The 22,661-nt window shown below is 33.6% G+C and overlaps 3 protein-coding genes across 4 annotated transcripts; 1 reads left to right on the top strand and 2 right to left on the bottom strand.

Moving 5' to 3' along the window:
* Positions 1 to 237: 237 nt before the first annotated feature.
* Positions 238 to 2,138, bottom strand: CHL (chloroplastic lipocalin). Of its 2 annotated transcripts, none has more exons than XM_079010638.1 (5): positions 1,930 to 2,138; positions 1,388 to 1,517; positions 1,084 to 1,308; positions 735 to 1,025; positions 238 to 656 (listed from the first exon to the last, which is right to left on the bottom strand). In XM_079010638.1, exons 1-5 carry the CDS (start codon positions 2,091 to 2,093, stop codon positions 381 to 383), a joined length of 1,086 nt encoding a protein of 361 aa, XP_078866764.1. In that variant the 5' UTR covers positions 2,094 to 2,138; the 3' UTR covers positions 238 to 380. The 2 variants fall into 2 exon arrangements, with proteins under 2 accessions (XP_078866764.1, XP_078866765.1); XM_079010639.1 differs by having other exon boundaries at positions 1,087 to 1,308; positions 1,930 to 2,134.
* Positions 2,139 to 7,473: 5,335 nt separating this feature from the next.
* TOR1 (ARM repeat superfamily protein) lies at positions 7,474 to 11,975 on the top strand. Its single transcript, XM_079008846.1, has 5 exons — positions 7,474 to 8,304; positions 8,937 to 9,128; positions 9,850 to 9,943; positions 10,159 to 11,417; positions 11,618 to 11,975. The coding sequence occupies exons 1-5, from the start codon at positions 7,609 to 7,611 to the stop codon at positions 11,813 to 11,815; spliced, it is 2,439 nt and encodes an 812-aa protein (XP_078864972.1). The 5' UTR covers positions 7,474 to 7,608; the 3' UTR covers positions 11,816 to 11,975.
* A 381-nt stretch (positions 11,976 to 12,356) lies between these two features.
* Positions 12,357 to 14,252, bottom strand: LOC145061993 (protein MAINTENANCE OF MERISTEMS-like). Its single transcript, XM_079009599.1, has one exon. It carries the CDS (start codon positions 14,082 to 14,084, stop codon positions 12,495 to 12,497), a length of 1,590 nt encoding a protein of 529 aa, XP_078865725.1. The 5' UTR covers positions 14,085 to 14,252; the 3' UTR covers positions 12,357 to 12,494.
* Positions 14,253 to 22,661: the final 8,409 nt, after the last annotated feature.

Genomic DNA, 22,661 nt, shown 5'->3' with positions numbered 1-22,661 from the left:
TTACAAATTTCATCCATGTGGCTTGGCTTTTTTAAAAAGTTACGAATTCAGTCAAGATGTTTTACTTTTTGCATGGATGGTCCCTATAGTTCATCACTTTCATTGTACTTATGAACCTTGGCTTAGAAGAGGCTCCATCAAGTTTAACAAAAATGACAATTTTGCCCCTATGTTCATTTCCTTCCTCTTCTTCAATGAGAATCCGAAAAATACTATACCCAAAATTCAAACTAAAAATAAAACAAAATCAAAATCCAAGTTCATTCTCTTCAATGAATCCATAACTTTTAAGAGAGCACATGAACGAAATTTGTATGGTTGTATACACAAGCTAGTGTATTTAGCAGTTCCACACAATGAAATACCAAAAAGACCCTTGATCACTTAAAATACAGCGGAACAAGCTTCTTGAAGGTATCAAATACACTTGTGAAAGGATTAAACTCAACAGAAGACTTAAGTTCAAGATCAGGAAACTGATTTGTTAAAGCTTGTTGCATTCCATTCATGGACATCATTGCAGCTAATTTGCTATCCGACACCTCACAATCCTGTGGTGTATCCTTAATTTTGCTTGCATCATACCCAAAATCCGCCAGCACAAGCTTGTATTTTTCTATAAATTTTTCCCCAGGATTTGGTGTCCTTGAGTATATCTGAAAACATAACAGAACAGGTTGTACTGTGTTTCACATTATAAAGATTAACGAAAGTAGAATTCTATGTTGGTGTACCTGAATAAAGCTCTTGTCTTTTGCACCAGAAACAAGGGCGAAATTGTCATAATCCGTATCGATGACATCGTAAGGTTCTTTAGGAATAAAGGGCAACGTGGGAAACCGGAGGTAACACTTTTCTTTAATCATTTCTTGTTTTTCTAGGTCTGTTTGTGTTTTCTCAAAATCTTCATCTGAAACGCACTGAACCCTACCCCGTATACCAGTGATATACCCATCAGGCCCTCCATGCACGCAGAATGTGTCCACCTGGATCGCTGGTGTTGCCATATCAATCGTATATACCCCCTGCAATCAGAATAATCGGTTACTGTCTACTTTCCACTGTCAACTGTCTACTGTCTACTACCTGGGTGCAGTGGCAATCTTCTTGACCTTGTCCAGCGAATCCACGTTTAAGTGAAGCAACTTCATACCATCTTCCCGCGTATCTTACAGGATCAAAGTTTCTTGCTGTCATGCCTCTCATCATCATAAGATTTGAACCCTCATCAAGAGGAAGAGTTGGCATGTTGCTAGTGGTACTTGAAATCTGACATAAATTATTATGTGAAAGTTCTGTAGCCAAAACCTGAAAAGAGGGAATGATTACGTTAATTAATGTGTCGCTTGTTGAAGGGTATATTAGACATTTGGTTAGATCCACCAACCTGATTTGTTGAGGATAGAAGTAGTAAGGAAGAAGCAAGTGCTGATACAAGATGTGTAGTTGCATCCTTGATTGATATTGTTACTGGTGATTTGATACAACATTTGAACCTTGTATTTGCTGGCAATTTCCTGTATGTAGAGATGAAGGTTAGAGGATTTACAGTAACCGAGATTACAAATGAAATTGAAGCCATAAAGTTGAATCAACACTAACAATTGAAAACACTGGATTTCTAGGTTTAATCTTCTTTTGTATCATCATCCTTAATCGACATAAATTCAATACGACAAGAATGATCCTGTTGAAGTACAGATACCCAAATGTAAATGCTATAAGAAAAAAGGCACCGATTTAAGACTCAAAACCCTAAAACCGATCACATTTGCCAATTCCAATCAACACGACATTGCAATTCTGTAGCAATAACAACTCCCTTCAGGCCAATTATCCAAATTCCGCCAATTGAAGCAATAGGAAAACACATTTTAGTGACTATATTAGGAGGGGAATTTTAACAAGCCCTAGAGAGAAAGGGGATACCTGGCGATTGGGGGAGAATGCGGTGGAAGGAGCAATACCGGTGACTTTCCGGTGGCAATAGTAGAGAGGTGGCACGCCATTTTCTGCGATGACTCCAGAAAGGTGTTCTTGTTCAGCTGTCCACCACCATTGAAGATGGTCTGTCCAATGCGAGTGTGACACATAACCGTACGGATTTTGCGCCAAATTTCTACCTGCTTCTAGTTGTCGACGCTCCGGTTGAGATGCAAAGTTTGATACATAAGGTACAACTGGCGATGCATAAGGTACAAATGTTGATGCATCACGTATAACCGTTTCAATAGAAAAAAAAAGTAGTGTAAATTACAATTTTGTAGTTCGAGATATTTTAGGCCAGTTAGATTTTTTTTCCTATACGTGATTAATTTCAAACGAAATATTTTTGTATATCAATTTTTATCTTAAAATAATATTTTACATATATTATAATTATTTTTCTAGTTCTTTGAGATTTTTAAAAATTAAATTTTTATTTATTGTATTTTCACAAATTTATTTATATATTTTTATTACAATAACTTTAAAAATCCATATTCTAATAAAATAGTCTATTTATTGCCAATCACTTCTTCTCAATCAAAAAAGTTCCAAAACGAACTATCGAATATACCCTTTAAGTTAAATGTTTCAAATTTCTAGGATTTTAATTTCAAATCTTCCTATACTAATAAAAAAATAGTTCTTTTGCCATGTGTCATTATATTAGACCTCTTAATTAATGTGTTGCCACTTGTTAATCTATTAGTTCTCCATTTTAAATTTACTAAAGCTCCTCGTTAATGTGATGTTATTTTCAATGTATTTATTCTCCAATTTAAATTAAATTTTAAATTTTATATTATTGTTTTCATTAATTCACAAAAAAATCTAATATATATTAAAAATTATTTTTATATATTTATTTGAATCAACGATTATAATTTCACATAACTAATAAAAATATCTCTTAATTAGTAATTTATTTAAAATAATTGATTAATAATTTTGATTTTTTTTTTATTATAAAAGTTTAATTATTTTTATAACCGTGGTTTCCACGGGTTATAAACTAGTAAAAGAATAAATTGATTCTCCTTTTGCCATATGTCACCATATTAGATCTCTTAATTAATATAATGTCACATGTCAATGTATTGGTTTTCCATTTAAAATTTTAAATATCTCACTCTAATTACATTAAATTAAATAACATTAGAATAAAAATTAAAAAAAAAATCAATACAAATTATATGATTAAATATTTATTTAAATCAACTATTAGAATTTTATATAATAAAAATATCTTTTAATTAAAGTATTTTATTAATAAGTTTAAGTTTTTTATTATAAAAATTTAATTAATTTAGTAACCATAGTTTCCACGGGTTATAAACTAGAATAATAAAATCCCAATAAATAAGGGCTTAAGATTTCTTTCAAAACCGCTTTACAATTTCTTTTGGAGTTTACTTTCATTGCGTTCATTTGCTACTCCACTACTTCATCTTCTAACTCCATAACATGGTTTGTGTGATAACCCTAACCCTCCCACTTTCATTCGGTTTTTTCTTGACACTTATGATTTTGTTGTTCGATGAAATTAAATCGACATTAGAAAAATATGCAAGGTTTCTAGTTATATCTTATTGAAAACTAATATCTAATTTTATATAAAATATATGTTTGCAAATATATATTTATATGTTATTTATTTTTATGAACCGTATAATACATGATTTATAACCTAATTATATTATAAAGAGTATATTCATTCTCGATCATATTTCATGTAAAATTAATATTTAGTCATGGACTACTTGAAATCTTTAACTATATCTTGTTGGTCTTTTTGTTAAACTATATAAACTAATGATGTTTAGTTGAAGTATGTATGGGACACACACTATTCTAGAAATAAAATACAAATAATGGTTTGTTAAGCATGTTGAATAAGATATTTTAGAGAAAACAATCATACAACATAAATGGAAATTGTGAGAAACTATAGAGCTTAATGGGGAAAGGAAACCCCAATAATTTACTAAATAACTCATCTCATGTTTAAATAAGTTTCAAACAAAAAACCTTGTGTGACTTGCCTATAAATTATAAGCTTATTAAGACTTAAACATAGACCGCCATAATCATAATCAAATAAGGCTAAATATTTGTATCTAAACCAAGTTCTATTGATCAAAATTTTTATAATAAGTATTGTTTTTACATGTTTATTATTGAAATCTAATTGATAATAAATATTAAATAGAAATGATATATGGCTTCACAAATCATACATGCAAATATAGTTAAAGACAGGTTGCATAAAGAAAGTGGTTGGACAAAGTAATGAAATGATACATGACGTAACAACCTAACGAATAACGATCATGAACGTGGACTTTGTTATTGAGGGCAAATTCTTTACGACTTACAAAAAAAAACAGTAAATAAAGTTTTTATTAAGAACCTATCAATCATTTGCAAAACAGGGTAAGAAAATATTATAACTCCATGGAAATTTTATTTTGTGGTTTAAATGTTGATCACATGTTTAAATCAACAAAAACACAATAGATAAACTTTTTAATTTAATATTATAAATATTTGTACGAACTATTAGTAATTTTTACAAAGTGAAATGTTCATTTATCTACAAATTTATATATTATTATCTATTGATGTAATTATATTTTAGTTTGCTTATAGTTATTTTCAACAAACCCGATTATGTCTCCTTGAACTCCATAAACCAACAATAATATTATCAAAAGTTTGCATGAATAAATTGATCGCCTTTTGTAACAAAATGAGACATAATTACATAAATTGATATAAAGGTCTATTACTCTTTCATTGCACATTTTGATAGAAAAACGTTAATTAATTACTTATAAAAGTCATTTACTATTTTTTAAGATAAAATCTGACATAAAAAATATCATTTTTATTTTTATATACAACCAATTAATTAAATACACACAAAAAGAAAACATACTTACACAAAAAAACAACATAAATGCATATTTTCATCCCTATCCTACCCCTCCCCTCCCTTATGTTCGCCCCAATACCATCTCCCTCGTAAACCACCCCCATAAGTATGTTCTTAAAGGAATGTATGTTCAAACAGTGGAAAAAGCTCCAATAGAGAAACCCATCAAAAGTTGCACACATATGACATTGAAATGGCATGTATGTTGGGAGTCTAGTGTTTGATGCAGAAACTTTACGCACGAAGTCTAAGGTTTAAATTCGGGCACACCAAAAATATTATTAGTACTTCGCGATTTCCCTCTATATGATAGACCTTGAGATATGTTCAGCATAGACCGTTCAAATGGTGCAATTTAACATTTTTCACATGACATCAAAACACACAATTGATCTTGAGAATGATTTAATTAAGTTTAAGATTGAAGAGTGTATGTATAAAAAAAAATGTTTGTTAAAAAGGTTGGTGAAAAGGTTTGGAATAGAATTAGTGGGTTAACAATGACAAGTCAGAACAATTTATTTATTTATTTATTTTATTTTATTATTATTATTATTTTTTTTTGTGTTAAACTTTAGGGTTGATTTTGATGCACCGAATAATTCAATGGCAAAGGGATACAGAAAGGGTTTAGATGTTTGTGAACCTTAGGTATGGCTTCTTCATGTACTTTTATCAATTTGTGACGATGAAGATCTTGGGTTAGATATTTGAAAACTTGTTGATTGTACCATGGTGAGGGTGGGTTGTAGGGTTTCATCCGATGATTTACAGAGAACGAATCAAACTTGAAGGTGTCTATGGGTTGTACACGAGAGATGTCAAAAATTAAAAACATTTTCGAGATAGAAAAAGGAAAGGGGGAGAAGGAGTAAGGGCAGGTACTCGTCAGAGAAGACGATGGGGTCCTCGGAGGTGACAATGGTTTGACGAGTTTAAATACACAAGCGAACTTGATATTTGACAATTAACTGATACGGACTCAAGCCAAGTGCCTAACATACGAGTCTAACCCGAGCATTTTAAACCCTCTACAAGTCAAGCTCGAGTTTTGAAAATTAAACTCAAAACGAGTCGAGCCCAAGCTTACCTAAACTCGTTTTCGTCTCGATTGGTTTAATTATACCTTTAGCTCTCGAGATATCAACTTTAGAAGATTACAAATAATAACCAAAATAAAAGAAAATAAAAAATAATTGTGATATAGAAAATTTAGTTATTTTGTATTTATTAAGGACCGAAAACGAAATAATCAAAGTTAAAATAGAAATGAATATAATTCAAAAAACTACATAATCTTATGAACCAAAAATGTATTTTTGTCTACATACTTTTTTTATAGTGTGTATATATATATATATATATATATATATATATATATATATATATATATATATATATATATATATATATATATATATATATATGGAGTTGGTTCAAATAAAAACAGTAAATAATATAAAAACGTAAAAACATTGTTTTTATGTAATGAATTTTGTATCCTTAGCTTTATATCATGATTCAACCATGAATAGATGAATAACCACATGTTAAAATTAGTATTAGAATTTACTATACAAAAATTATAATAAAATAATAACATTCTAATGAATATATGAATAATCAAACGTTAATATTCATATTAGAATTACTTCAATAATGCACATGTACAACATTTATTGCAGAATAATAACATAAACATAATATTTTTACGTTTTAATATTATTTACTGTTTTTATTTGAATTTATATATATATATATATCTTTACTATCTTATAAAACAAATCCTACTGTTTCTAAAAATATATTGAATAAAATAATAATATTTTTTTAAGACGTCCAAATCATTAAGTTAATTGTACAACTAATCACTAATAAAATAATATTAAAATTTAAACAAACTCCTATAAATCTTCTCTTCCAAGGTTTTGACCATATATTTTTTCATCCAAATAAATACTCAACACCCTATAATTTGGTCATTTCATGAATTTTCTTTATTTTTAATATGACATGTTTCCTAAAACAAACTAATGATTGAATTGAAAATAATCATTCTCCATCGAAAAGAAATTAATTGTCGAAACAAACTATTTGTCGCCCGCCGCTTTGCGCGGGTAAACGGCTAGTATATATATATATATATATATATATATATATATATATATATATATATATATATATATATATATATATATATATATATATATATATAAAATCATTTTTCTATTTCAGTACATTTAAATTGTTAAATCTTACATAATACGATAGTTGTTTAATTATATGGTGCATAAGTCAACAACAATAGCTTAATCACATAAAATGGAATCCGATGCATTATTTAGTTAATAAATAGCAAAAAATTATATTTTCACAAATATTAGATTAATAGAAAGAAATATTAAATTCAAAAGGGAAATTTGTTGTTTTTGTTATCTTTTTAAATTTCAAATTCCAAAACCTTTCACCTTAAAAAGCCATTTCATAAAATAATATATATTTTTAATCTGTCTACTATTTTTAATTTGTCTACTTATTTGTTCTTAATCAATAATAATACTGGCTACGGTGTTTGGGGTTCAGTTTATAGATCTTCATCTAATCTGATACCCATTACACCCTCTAAAATCTTGAATCCCCATCTTCAACTTCACTACCATTTTTGAACTGGAGGCATCATCACAACAATGGCGACCAAATCTTTGAAATCCAAGAAACCCCCATCAACACCATCACCACCAAACCATTCATCAAGATCTTCATCTCTTTCTTCTCATCTTGCCATGATTGAACTCAAACAGAGAATCTTGACTTCCCTCTCCAAGCTTTCCGACCGAGACACCCACCAGATCGCCGTCGAAGACCTTGAAAAAATCATCCAAACCCTCTCCCCCGACGGCATCACAATGCTCCTCAACTCACTCTACGAAGCCACAAACGACGCCAACAAACCCGCCGCCAAAAAAGAAGCAATCCGCCTCCTCTTCTTCCTCTGCGCCACCCACACCGAATCAGCCGCCTCGCATCTGACCAAAATCATAGCCCACATTGTGAAAAGGCTGAAGGACTCCGATTCCGGCGTTAAAGACGCTTGTCGCGAGTCAATTGGGCAGCTTTCGTCGCTGTATTTGAAGGGGGATGGGTGTGAGAATATCGGGTCTGTGGTTTCGTTGTTTGTGAAGCCTTTATTTGAGGCTTTGAATGATCAGAACAAAGGGGTACAAGCTGGTTCAGCAATGTGTATGGCTAAAATGGTGGAAATGGCTTCAGACCCACCTATTGCGGCTTTTCAGAAGCTTTGTGCAAGGATCTGCAAGTATCTTAATAACCCTAATTTCTTAGCGAAGGCTGCACTTCTGCAAGTTGTTTCTAGTCTTTCTCAGGTATGTGATTCTAACATTATGTTTTATTATAAGTATATACTTGAAGTCAAATCATGTGAGTTAGGTGTTAGGTCATAATTTGTGAATCTTATAAGAAGGGAACTCATAAATCAGCCATGTCAAATAATCTTATTGTAAACATAAATTGATTCATAACAAAACTATAAAGAGTTGAAGCCCTGTAGGCATCATGGACATGAATCATTTTGTGCCTTCCTACTGAAATTGAAGGTTTATGATCAAAATTCTCATTGAGTATTGTCTGGATAAATGATATTTCATAACATATTTGAGATAATACGCTTGAGGAAAAAAATAAACAAGGGCAAAGTTGTAAAAGGTTAGGACATAACCAGGAAAGCTCCATTCCATGACTTTCTCTATTAAGTCGTTCTTTCTGTATTAAGTAAAGAAAGAAACAACATCTAAATCTAATTCATTTAGACTTCAATTCATCTTCGAAGCACTCAAACACTATCTTCTGTTCACCATTGTTACAACCGATTATTTGATTTATGAGTTATAACTATTTGATATCATAATCACTTACAAAACACACATCCAAACACCCCCTAAAATCTAAATGGCATGACATGATGTGCAAATAAGTCTTTATATAAACTTTGTTGCAGGTTGGAGCTATTTCACCTCAAGGCTTAGAGCTACTGCTTCAAAGTATACATGAATGTCTTAACAATACTGATTGGGCAACTCGAAAGGCCGCTGCTGATGCTTTGAATGCCTTGGCTTTGCATTCAAGCAACTTGATCACTGGAAAAACGAGTTCTACCATTACTGCCCTTGAAGCTTGCCGCTTTGATAAGGTTAGTTTTTTTATAGGGATAATGCAAGAAATAGCAACATACTTTCATTTATTTGTGTGTTATAGTATCCTAGTTTCATTTTTTTCTATTACAACATTGTACTTTCATTTTTTTTTCTGTTATCAAGGAATTATACTATGAAATTTTCTATCCTTTTATAGCGTTGTACTTTCAATTTTTTTTCTTCTTATTAGGACATTGTACATTGAAAAACCTACCCATTTATAGCATTGAAAATTGATTTGTATTTAGATGATATTGCTATAATTGGATAATTTTTTCAAAATATATTGCTGTAATAGGATAAAAATAAAAGTGGGATGCTATAATAAACAAGTTTATGAAAGCACATTGCTATTTCTTGCATTTACCTTGTTCTCAAAATACGAAATATGAAAGTAGCATTGTACTTTCAATGTTTTTCTTATTAGGGCATTACACATTGAACAATCTACGCGTTTATAGTAGTAAATTTTGTTTTGTATTTATATGACATTCTTATAAACTTATAATCGGATAGATTTTTCATTTTTCTAAGTACAATGTTGTAATACGAAATACGGAAGTAGGATGCTAATATGCTATAATAAGTAATTCAATGAAAGTATATTGCTTTTTTCTTGCATTTACCCTGTTTCCGAAATGCTACCTTTGATTGCTAATTGGATTCAACAAAACTAAAATTTAGTTTCTTTTACTAACTCCGTATCAACTTCCACAGATAAAACCAGCAAGAGACAGTATAATAGAGGCTTTGCAACAATGGCAGGGTCTTGCAGGAGGTTCTGAAGATCAAAAAACACCTAGAAATCATGGTGAACATAAATAAAATCATTCTCTTTTTCACTAAATGACACAAACACCCTCAGTATATACTTACTGAAGTTTATAAGAATAAAAAGTTTAACAGTATATGTTTACAATAAACAAAAAATATAATTGAATTCCATTTCATTTTATACCAAACAGATTACGATTCCTTCAGATTCCAACTTCTTTGACAGATTCCATTCCTTTGAAATGTTTTCAGATGGTGAACATTCTGAACCTGCTAAAGAGGATGATAAAAAGACAGAGGCTCCTGTAAAAAATGAAGAACCCGAAAAGACAGTTGGAATCTTGAAAAAAAAGGCACCTGCTTTAAGTGACAAAGAATTAAACCCCGAGTTTTTTCAAAGACTTGAAAGACGGGTTTCTGGTGAAGTTGAAGTAGTTGTCCCCCGTAGATTCATCAAGTCCTCAAATGACCAAAATGACCTCAATGGTGAAAATTCTAACTCTCTCATCAATGATTCAGAATCAGGGTCACATTTTAAAGAGACCCACCAAATAGCTGACAGATCAACGGGTGGTCCTTCTAGAAGGCGGGAATACGATGATATGAATGATCAAAGGGACGGAATCAGAAGCAATAAAGGGAATTGGCTCGCGATACAAAGACAATTACTACAATTGGAAAGACAACAAGCTCATTTAATGAACATGTTGCAGGATTTCATGGGTGGGTCCCACGATGGCATGGTGACTTTAGAAAACCGAGTCCGGGGTCTCGAACGGGTCGTTGAAGACATGGCCCGTGACCTTTCCTTAAACAACCGAAGAGGCGGCGGGAATTACATGATGGGATTCGAGGATTCCGGTCGAAAGTACAACGGAATAGGCTATTCCGACTATAATAAATTAGGCCGGAATGATGACGGCATGTCTTCTTACATGAGGGGCAGAGGAGCTCCCCGAAGAGACGTGCCCGAAAATTGGGACTACCCATACGGTCGAAACGGGCAGATGGGTTTAAGAAGAGGTATGGAAAGTAGGTCGCCTAAATCAGAAAATGAAATGGAAAATAACAATAGGAGGGGTTGGGGGGCAGCTAGGTTTGGTGAGGGGCCTTCTGCTAGAAGTGTATGGCAAGCTTCAAAAGACGAGGCTACACTGGAGGCGATTAGGGTGGCGGGTGAAGACAACAACGGGCCTGCCCGAACTGCCCGGGTGGCGGTTCCGGAAATGACGGCTGAAGCGATGGGAGATGAGAATGTCGGGCAGGATCGGGACCCGGTTTGGGCAGCGTGGAGTAACGCGATGGATGCGGTTCATGTGGGTGATTCTGACACGGCTTTTGCTGAGGTTTTGTCAACGGGTGATGATTTGTTGCTTGTCAAATTGATGGATCGAACGGGTCCCGTTATTGATCAGTTGTCGACTGAGGTGGGGACGGAAGTTTTGCATGCGGTTGCTCAGTTTCTTCCGGATCAAAACGTGTTTGATATTTGCTTGTCTTGGCTTCAACAGGTATGGTAGGGGGGGTAGTTTGGTAATTCTACATTTATTTCAATAATAAGCTTTCAGATAAATAACTAGTAGTTGTTCAAAGCTAAGGAACAGATATTTATAATATTGCCCTATGGATAACGATGTAATTCTACATTTAACACAAATAATTAGACTTCTTTATATTTGACTTGAATTTCTATTTTTTTTTTGGTGTACAGTTGCTCGATATGATTATAGAAAATGGAACAGATATCGTGGGAATCCCAATGGAATTGAAAAGGGAAATTTTGATGAATCTGATTGAGGCGGCTTCAACTATTGAGCCTCCTGAGGACTGGGAAGGCATGGCGCCAGATCAACTCTTGTTGCAGCTGGCATCGGTTTGGGATATTGATCTGCAGCAGTTAGAGAAATAAACCATTAAGATGCATAATTATGTGAAATTTAGTTGATTTTGATTCTTGTAATTTTGTAATCTTTGATTGGAGATAGGTGTTGGATTTGGTTTTATTGGCTTTGGCATCAAATGTAGATCAAACAAGATGAAGGCTTATTATATTCCTTGGTTTGTTTTTCTGTTTTTTGCACAATTGATGAAATTTTTTGTATGTGATATTGGCTCAATCTGTTTGGGTATTGTTTCTTTTTGAGAGTGGTTTATCTGGACATTTCATCGAACACTTGTTGAATGCTTGTAAGAATTTGATGAAATTTATCACTAATCAATGTATGCTGTTTCCTTTTATGTCCGATTACTTATGCATTTCATCAAACAATTCTTACACCCTTGTAACAATTTAATAAATTTTACCACTAAATAGTGGATATCGTTTCATTTTGACAACAGTTTTACTTTGGTATTTTATCCAATACATATGTCCTTTCAAACACATGTTATACCCTCAGAGTATTTATATAATTTAGAGTAAACTACATAAATGATCATTGTGGCATGTCATTTTCATTGTATCGTTCCCTGAAAAGTTTTAAATTTATTTATTGCAAAAACCCCTAGTTTTATTGTGATTTTCGACAATGACTAATTTGCCTTTTGATATATGCAAAAACTTCCTCTACAGTAACCTATAAAGCAATCTACAGTAACCTGTTTCCATATTTTCTAGTTTTGAGATATGCAAAAACTTCCTCTAGTCTTTTGATTCTTGCTTCAAGCTCCAATCCCGATGTATCTCCATCTTCGTTGCCAGGGCTCGCTCCATCATGAGACACATCGCAAGTTCTGGTGGTGTCACCCACAGATTCTTTGGATTTTTCAGTTCTTGAGTCATCTTTGACAGAAGTTTTCGTTTCATTATCACCCGTCTGAGAAAGCAAACTATGGAGTCCAGTTGACTTATTCCGCCACTCAAAGTATCTAGCAGTGACATACGGCTCAGAGAATCGAGATGGAAGATACAGTTTAAGATCCATCAATGGCCTTGTGTAAAAGCTCCAAGCTGATTTAGGACTTCCGTTGTTTCGTGGGACTTTACCAGGAATGTCTTGATCCATGCCAAATTGCATTGCGACTCTATGAGGTAGATATTGTTCGATACATTTCCCTTGTATCCCGACTAATTCAGAAACCCTAAAACATCGACCCCATGACTCCGATTCTTCATCCAAACAATCACCACCAACAACAACCCATTTTCCGTTTTTCTCGTTACCCAAATCATCAGCATATGGTCGCCAACAGAAGTCTTCTGAATCACGATCCAAAATTGAGCCAATATTGTCGATCTGCACCTTCTTTTTCGCCCATCTAGCAAACTTTGGGTTGCAGCTACCTCCGACATTAGGCCTTAGCTTCGGAAATCTCTCCCAGATCCAGATTTGAAGAAGTTGTAAAGGAGCCCAAATTGTAATCGACGGATCATCGTTCTGATCAGTAAGTTTAGCTTTTAACAAGCTTAAATCTCTGTATATGGTGGCAAGAACAGCAGGGGCAAGAGCAAGTCTAATGCCTCTAGCTAAATGAACAGCAATGGGGAAAACATTTCGAGCAACTGTTGAGTATGATGAAGGGAATACAAACCTGGATAACCAAAATGCGAGAAATGCTTCGTGCTCGATTTCGCTTCCGCTGTCTTTGAATTTCTTCAACCAGCTAACCTGATCAGCTTTTCTAAGCGTCGATCTTGAAAACTCTACTTTTTTTTCATACAATTTCGCTAAAACCGTTTTCGATTCTGTGTTTTCAACAGGAGTAAGAACAGATTCACCTAACACAGAATACCCTCCGAGAACCATCATATCTTCCAAAGTGATTGTAGCTTCCCCGAATACAAACACGAATGTTTTGGTCTCATGACACCATTTTTGTGCAAACCCAAGAATCAAGTCATCGTTTTTCGTGATTTCATATGAGGAATTCAACACAGCTTGCTCTATTCCTGCTTTTTTCCAGGTAGATTGGTGCATACAATGCATGCGATCAACCCATGGTTTCCAATCCCTGTGTGTGGTTCTCCAACCATTGAAGGACACATTCAACGAACTTTTTTCTGGAACAGAAGACGCTGTAGGAAGATTAAAAGGAAAGGGTTGGACATCAATGGAGCTAACAGAGGGTTTTAAAAATCGGGCAACTTTGCGAGTTGGGTGATGGTGTTTAGCAAGTTTGGGTGATACCATGAGCTCCTCCCTCTCTTCCATGCTGGCGTCTTCGGATGTTGCTGCCATTGTTGGACCTCAGGACAGAAAGTGGAGAATGCATAACAAAAGGGTAAATTTGTATTTACCCTTTTTACCCATTGTTTTACCCAATTTTCCTTTTGCTTTAACTTTTAACCCTCACACAAAAGCTTGGGTGTTCAAAATTTGTTTCTTTCAGGCTAAACTGCACAAATAGCCTTGTTTATTCAAAATTCTCACGTCCAAAAAGATTTGGGTGGTCCAAACTTTTCATTGGTTTATTCAAAATTGCCATGTTCAAAAAGATTTGGGTGTTTCATTTTGTTGCTGGTTTGGTCTAATTTGCTTTGAACTTTTTTATAACGACGGATTTGCCATTGCTTTTTTAGTATTTTTATTTATTTAAATGTTTTTATAATTAAAAGAAAATAAAAAACCAATCTCTCTCTCTCTCTCTCTCTCTCTCTCTCTCTCTCTCTCTCTCTCTCTCTCTCTCTCTCTCTCTCTCTCTCTCTCTTACGAAGCTAACCCAACTCATCTTCTCCAAACAAACCATAAAAAATGATGATCATAAATCGATGAAACCAGCAACATTCATCGCAGATGCCTTCCCAACAAGCAAGAACACAACAAGATTCGAGCACTACAAATTCATAAGACTGACCCTATTTTTGATTTCTTTTGGGGTATAAGAAAGGCATTGAAGACAGAAGCCCTTGGGGTTTACATTTTCTTGGGGGATCTACTATTCATCATTTTCTTTGTGAGCCACATTCAATCCAAAAACAATGAGAGGTCTATGAATTTTTTTGAAAAACACATCCCCTTCTTCATCCACCTTCGGATGTTCTGCCCCAATCTCTCTGTTTCTAATTTGCAGGTGTCATTAAAGTTTGAACAAGAATACCCATAAAACCCAAACAAAAAATAACTTAAAGCTTGAACAATGCTCAAGAGCAGGGGATGATATCGATTACTGAAATCATAAATCCCAAATGGAATAATCAAGAAAAAGAAGAACTCATGAAGTCCCAATTCATAGGTCTAAAATCCAAGATAAAATGATTAAGAAACAGAAGAATACATAAACATCCATTAAAAAAATCCTCAATCGATCGATCAAGCAATAAACAAGAAAACCCACAAAAATCTAACTGGAATATCAAGCACATCGTATCATCATATCTCTCATTAGAGAAAGACATCGCACCCATATAGATTCCAGTAAAAAACACGAGACCCATTTCCTCCGACCCGATTCTTTATGAACACTCCTGTGATCTGGACACGAGACCCATTTGAGACACCTCTTGCAAAAGGTTCTTGTACACCCCTGTGATCTAGACCTTATCTGATACGCATATACAACGAAAAGTTAAATCAACTCCTCTGTGTCAGCTCTTGAAGACGCTTCTTATACATTTGTTTCTCTGAAATCGATCTCAAAGAAGAGAAAATCCTCAAATCTCACTTCTATTAACTTCAATCAAAACGTCTAGTAGTAATGTTGATCGTTGATTTCGATCGGAACATTCAAAGATCATTATCAAGAGTTATTAGGGTTTGGAGTCCTAATTTCTGGTGCCGTGTGTGTGTTTGTGTGTTTTTTTTTTTTTTTTTGAGGAAAAATACAATCAAATCAAGAAGAAGAACATGAGAGAGAGAGAGAGAGAGATTAATTGGTTTTTTTATTTTCTTTTAATTATAAAAACATTTAAATAAATAAAAAAAACTAAAAAAACAAGGGCAAATCCGTCATTATAAAAAAACTCAAAGCAAATTGGACCAAAACCGCAAAAAAATGAAAAGTTTGGACCTTTGGTGCTAGTCCAAACATTTTTGGACCAAAGTGTTGATTTTGAGTAAACATTTTTGGACCATTTTTGCAATTTAGTCTTTCTTTCATCGTTGTGATCAAAAGTTTTTTTTTTTTTTTTTTTTTTGATATATAGAAAAGGTTTTTTTTTTTTTTCATTTTGATAAATTAACCCTCCCAAAATAAAAAATATTGAAATTTTATTAGCATGATCATTAATCATAGATTTAAAAACAAATATTTATTTATAAAATTAGATGTTTTGTTAGTCACGGGGAAATAATAATTTTTTTTTTCGATAATGAATTTCTTTATCGATTATTTTTTTCGCAGACATAAGAGTTTGCTTTTTTTGATTACTTATTTGGAAACATTTGTAAAATGTAATATGTATTTTTGTTAAAAATCGGAAATGCAATTAATCGATTTACATATTTTTTTAACCATATAATCATCATTAAACATTCATTTGTCAATTTCATACCCAATGTATGTTAGATCAAGCAGTATGGGTCACCACAACGCCGTTAAGGCTGATGTGGCAGCCCATAACACCGTGATAACATCAAAAACACCATCTTGATTTCTTGTTGTATCTTGTTCTGTTGCTTCTTCTTGTCTCCATGACAAAATGAAACGAGATCATCTATTGGTTGTACAAATTCTCTCTCTCTCTCTCTCTCTCTCTATATATATATATATATATATATATATATATATATATATATATATATATATATATCCTCTTAACCGGTGTTATAACACTGTGAACATCACCCTCTCTTCTTATTGCTTCTTGTTATAACCCCACTAAAACGAACCCATACCTAATAGTCTTAGAGACTTTCACAAGAAATATAAGTCAACATATTTATATTTACATTAAAATGTTTGAACTTATTGTCGTTTGCCTTCTCATTCATTGTACGATGATAACTAAAATGTTCGAATTTTAATTTAAAAATAATATAGGACTCTCATTGAATATCAAAAAAAAAAGTCAAACAGATTTATATTTACTTAAAAAGTTAAGTATATTTATTAAAGTGTATATTAATGTAAAGATTATTTTAAAGCTTCTCCAAATTTTACAAAGTAACGACCAATTTGATGTTATTATATAATAATATTAGTTGTGAGACACATGTATTAAATGAGTTAATTTAAAATAAATGTTAAAATATTTGAGAACTTTGAATTTATAAGAAAAAAAAATAATGAATTATTATAATGAAAATGTCTTTTATTTTTTAAATTTAAACAAATAATTTAAATAAAAAAAAGAAACTAATAAACTTTTATTTTAGAAAATTTTAAATTAAAAGGTAAGTTTATTAATGAAATTAATATCCATTTATTGCAATTATTACATTAAAATATTATGTAGGATTAAATAAAAAGGAAAAACTCATAAAATGACATGTAGAAAAAAAAATCAAAATAACCTCAAAATGACATTTGGCAAATTAAATGAGAGTGTGACAAGTGACAAAAAAAACTTCATTTATTAGAGAGGATTCTCCCATTAACCCAATAACATGCAACATAATTATACTTATTAGTAAGTTAACATTTTCGGTATGTACGTTTTATTCAATTTTGTTGTGATGTGTCTCATTAACATATTTGGTATGATTTAAATAAACATACAAGTTATTATTATAACATATGAGAATATCGACTTGACAATGAGACGGGTTTGGAGCGAATCGACCTTGATCCAAACTTATTTAACACATTTTAAAATACGATCCAAACCCACTCTGTAATCCATAGGGTTTTGAATAATCAAACACATACCCTTATTCACCAAATCAACAGATATCCAAATCCGCCCTGTAACTCATTGTTTTTTTTTGAATAATCAAACATAAATGTTTATTTAAAAAATGCATTACATACTCAAGGACTTTCAGTTGGAATTAAAATCACTATTGTAGTGACTTCTGATTGATTTTTGAATATCGAATGCAGTGATAGAGAATATTAATTGAAAACTTTCTTCAGGTTGATAAATGACTATTGATTTAAAAATGAAATGAGTGATTGCTTGATGAAATACTAATGAAATGATACCATGATTCTTTGTAAATGTAACGACCCGTCTCTGGTACGTTGCTTCCATGGTATTTATTTAGAAGTTTTCAAGAGGGACTCGGCGAGTCTATAGCCCGACTCGTCGAGTAGGGACGGGATTTCGAGCACGTGTAAGTCGGCGACTCGGCGAGTCCATATTCGGGACTCGGCGAGTCTGCCTGCCAGGAAGAAACCCTAAATCCCCGGGTTTGCTCACTATTTAAGCAGTGTTATGTGCCCCAACTCACCTCCTTCACCCTCAGAGAGCTGTGAGAAACCCTAAACCCATCCCTTGATTGATTAAAGTGTTTTTGTGTGAATTCTTGAAGGCTTGAAGAAGAAAAAGAAGAAAGGACCAAAGAGAAGAGGTGTAGATCAAAGATCCAAGGTCAAAATCAGAGTTCATTGAGGTATTTCTCGGAATCCTTCTGTTTTATGCTTAAAACCTCCATTAGAAAACTTCTAGGGCTAGTTTGATGTATTTTCCAAAACTTATAGTTGTATGGATGCCTTAATAGGTTGAGATATCCCTAGATCTGTTCATTTAGGAATGTTAGAGCCCTGATCTAGTGCCTTTTCGAAGTTTCTTGCATGAGAACCCTAGATCTAGCCTTTATCATGCTTTTTGAGCCTTTTAATCTTCATGGATGCTTATGGGCACGTAAAGATAGAATCTTTACGTGTTAATCGAGCTAAGGGAGCCCAGATCTATAAGTTTTATACGCTGGATTCAAGCAGAATCGAGTTTAGAGTAGTTGCATGCATGCGACTCGGCGAGTCGAGTCGCGAGTCTCCGATTTTTCCCCTTTTGAGTGATGCCGAGTGGGGACCAGTGAGTAGTAGAGTGGACTCAGTGAGTTGGAGGTCAGACTCAGTAATGGAGGGACTCGACGAGTTGTTCATACAACTCGACGAGTCCAAGGCAATCTTCTTAGCTCAAGAACAACTCGTCGAGTTGTTCATACGACTCAGCGAGTCGGATACAGATGGCCTAAGTTTTAGAATCGAAGGGAACTCGTCGAGTTGATGCCATACTCGACGAGTAGCCACGAGTAGGGTTGAGAAGTGAGAATAGAGACTCGGCGAGTTGGCGGCCCAACTCGGCGAGTCAGGTCAACTGTAGGTTGACTTTGACCGGGAGAGTTGAGTTTGACCAGGGGTAAAAGAGTCATTTTACCCCAATTCAGTTATTAGTAGTTGATTGAGTGTGTTTATGGAATTGTAGCCGGGGAGATACCGGAGCAGCAACAGATAGCTTCCAGAGCCATACACACAGCAGCCAGTTCACGAGGTGAGTTTCCTTCCAGTAGGAACGGGTCTACAGCCACAATGCTGGCCCGTTTAATTAGCAGTAGTTCCGGACTTCAGTCCGATGCAGTAGTTAGAGTGCTTGATGTCTTTGTGATTCAAGCCTGTTTGTGTTATGTGTTCCGGACTTCAGTCTGATGCAGTATATGTGTTATGTTAGCAAATACGTGTTTATGTTATGCTATGTTCAGACAGTACCGGACTTCGGTCCGATGCAGTTAGTTCCGGACTCCGGTCCGATGCAGGGGACAAGGTCCCAGTCAGTTCCGGACTTCGGTCCAATGCAGTGGGCAAGGCCCAGTATGTGCTTTATTTGTTATTGTGTGGTATGTGGTAGTTTGGGGGAGCTCACTAAGCTTCGTGCTTACGGTTTCAGCTTTTGGTTTCAGGTACTTCCGCAAGTAAAGGGAAGAGCTCGGGATGATGGCATCGCACACACCACAACTTCAGTATTTGTCCTGGGAGTTGATTCAGTTTTCTTAGATATGTTTGATACAGTTGTGACACAGTTTTTCTCACAGTATTTTAGTATGACTTGAGATACGCAGCGTATGGTTTTATTATATGATACTCAGTTTTTATGATTTTTGTTATTTTAAAAATGAAATTTTCGGGTCGTATTTATGGGATGTTTCAGTAAAAGACTGGAATTACAGAAGTAAACTTCTCGAGTCCTATGTAAAAATAGTTTGATATTTGGATTTTGCCCTTTGGACTTTCGATTAGAATAAAAATTAAACTTTAGACAGGATAAAATATTAAAATATAATTCTAAAATTTATACGAGGCGGGTTATAAATGGAACAGATCGGTGATGATCCATACCCGACCCTTTTAATATGAGGGTTAGTGGTTATGGGTCATTAACATGTAAACGAATCAAAAACTATGCTCTAAACCCATATAATTCGTAAGGGTTTAGATCGGATCGGGTTCAAAACCCGCTTCATTGTCAGACCAATAAGAAGATAAGGATAAATAATTAATTTAAAATCAAAATTTTAAAAAATTAACCATTGGTTTATTTGTGTTCTACATCTTAACTTTTGAAGGTCTCTAGTCATATTTTGATTTTTTTTTTAATTTCAAAACGTCTATCAATCAAAACTTAGATATTGCAATTTAACAAACACAAACAAATATTTTTCCTTTCATTAATCAATTCTTACATTAAAATTAAACAAAAAAATATATAGTTGTCTTTGTTCGATTTGAATTACAAATAGGGTTAATGACCTTGAAAGGTAACAAACTTTGTTCGTTGTCCATATTTAGGTAACCATATTTTTTTGTTCACATTTAACCATTGAACTTGTTTGACATGTTCAAAATATGGTAATATGACTGGTAATTACGGTAATATTACCCTATTATGAACATGTCAAACAAGTTTATTGGTCAAATGTGTACGAAAAAAAACATGGTTACCTAAACATGGACAAAAACAAAAGTTTCTTACCCGTTTTGGTAATATTGGAAAAGAATCGTCTCAGGGATTGTGCCCTAGGATTAGGCTCAAACAGTCAATGAGCAATTAGGTTAGGATTGGTCTAATCCAATTTAGTCTCGGCTAGTCATGGGGATGGGCTAGGCTGTGTTGCTAGGTCTTGAAAGCACATACAGCCTAGCCCCTTAAGCGTATACAACCTAACCCCTAACTAGTTGGGTCTAAACTAATTGGGTAATTACCTCTCATACAGGAACATTATGGTATTTGTATTAGCATCTATTTGATGATAAAATTTGGTGGTTGTTTTTATTTAACTTTATTACATGGCTTGTGAATTGTGATTTGTTTTGGGCATTATGTTGCAACTATTTGTCAAATGCAACTTTGGTGGTTGAGATACAAAGTACTAATCTTGAGAATGACAAATTGTAAAGGATGATGGTTCCATCTCCCCTATGCAAATCTTCTCTAATGTCGATATTTGACACTATTATTTACATAAAAATTCCTCTTTCACGTTCTCCATTTTTGCCACCTTAATGATTCTATTTGCCATCAAGCTCAGGGAGTTCTTTTGTCTTCATCTGGTGTAGGGAGATAATGAGAATACAGGGAAGGTGAGGACATGTGTCATCCTTTCTAGACCTTAAATCTGTGTAAACTAATAAAAAAATGATTGATGTGGTCTATTTTTGATTTAATGTTGTTTTGTATCTATTCTAAAACTCATATTTTGATTTATTTGTGCATGTGTGTAATAGAAAAACTAAAAATAGGATGATATAATACACTAAATTCAAGAAATATTAAGTTATTTTCATGAATTAGTTTAATATATCATCCTACTTTCATTTCTTCCATTCACAACATTATACTTTAAAAAAAATACAATGAATTGAAATTAATGAAAGTAGGATGACACGTAAATGAAAGTAATTTAATAATACAATGGTTTTGTAAGAAAAATATTAAAATAAAGTTCAAAAAATAAGAGATAGAAATGAAAGTTTGATGCTATATGTAACATCCCAAAATTGAAGACCAAAAATTTTATTTTAAATTAAACAAACATAAATCCATTTGTCTGAAAAACCACATAGTAATATATATATATATATATATATATATATATATATATATATATATATATATATCAAACCAATGTATCCATAGTCAGAACACGTCATAACAAAATTATATCATAGTATAAATCTCATAGATCTCTGGTGCGAAAACTTGTGTGTGTGATGCGCTGCTACTGTGCCAGTAACACTATGTTTATATATTTAATAAATAAATTAATTAATGAACGAATAGTAGCCATAAAATAAATAATTATATGTCAAAGGTTGGTCTCGAGGAGTTAATTGACACACTTTAAGATATTGGGGGTTAAAAGAGTAACATATGGACTTTATTTGAAAGGATCTTGAAGAATGGGGGGGGCTGTTTGGTAAGTATTATACTCAATTTGTAAGGAATTTTAAGGCTGAGGGTGAAAAATGTAGAATTTGGACTCTTTTTGAAATGATTGTAGAAGGGGGGGGGGGCATAGTTGTTATTATGGGAGAGTGTCTTGAAGGAGTTGGGTATATAACCCTAGCTTCACTAGTTTAAACCTTAACCCTACTACTTTCCCTTCAGCCGCCACCTCCCTCTCTCCATTGCCCAGCTGGCCCTCTTGCGGTTTCGATCAACTAACTAGCACAGCGACCACCGAAGCCAGCCACCTCCTTTTATGGACGCCGACGAGCTACTGCCTTGCCTTGAAGCGCCAACCCTAGCCGCCGGTAATGATGTGAGAAATCGGAAAGACTGTCATGAACGCCGCCGCCGACGATAGAGAACTGCTAGTTGGCACCATCACGTTACGGAGGCCGGGGAGCAACACTGTGGTTGTCATGGTTGTTGTTCACGTTTGAAGAAGCATAAACTTCTCGCCTCTCCTCTCGATTTTGTTCGCTGCTACATCGCC

The sequence above is a fragment of the Lactuca serriola genome, chromosome 7 (assembly GCF_051521515.1).
Source record: "Lactuca serriola cultivar US96UC23 chromosome 7, Lser_US96UC23_V15, whole genome shotgun sequence".
Lineage (NCBI taxonomy): Eukaryota > Viridiplantae > Streptophyta > Magnoliopsida > Asterales > Asteraceae > Lactuca > Lactuca serriola.
Note: the sequence above shows the minus strand (reverse complement) of the source record. Positions and strands in the feature narration are given on the sequence as shown.

What these genes read in the sequence shown, in the direction of transcription:
- CHL (XM_079010638.1), bottom strand. Translation starts at nt 2,093, where the DNA reads ATGTGTCACACTCGCATTGGACAGACCATCTTCAATGGTGGTGGACAG. An exon ending in CATTCTCCCCCAATCGCCAG is followed by an intron (nt 1,518 to 1,929) that starts GTATCCCCTTTC and finishes CTCTACATACAG; the next exon opens with GAAATTGCCAGCAAATACAA. An exon ending in AAGACAAGAGCTTTATTCAG is followed by an intron (nt 657 to 734) that starts GTACACCAACAT and finishes TTATGTTTTCAG; the next exon opens with ATATACTCAAGGACACCAAA.
- TOR1 (XM_079008846.1), top strand. Translation starts at nt 7,609, where the DNA reads ATGGCGACCAAATCTTTGAAATCCAAGAAACCCCCATCAACACCATCA. An exon ending in AAAAACACCTAGAAATCATG is followed by an intron (nt 9,944 to 10,158) that starts GTGAACATAAAT and finishes AAATGTTTTCAG; the next exon opens with ATGGTGAACATTCTGAACCT. An exon ending in GCTTGTCTTGGCTTCAACAG is followed by an intron (nt 11,418 to 11,617) that starts GTATGGTAGGGG and finishes TTTGGTGTACAG; the next exon opens with TTGCTCGATATGATTATAGA.
- LOC145061993 (XM_079009599.1), bottom strand. Translation starts at nt 14,084, where the DNA reads ATGGCAGCAACATCCGAAGACGCCAGCATGGAAGAGAGGGAGGAGCTC.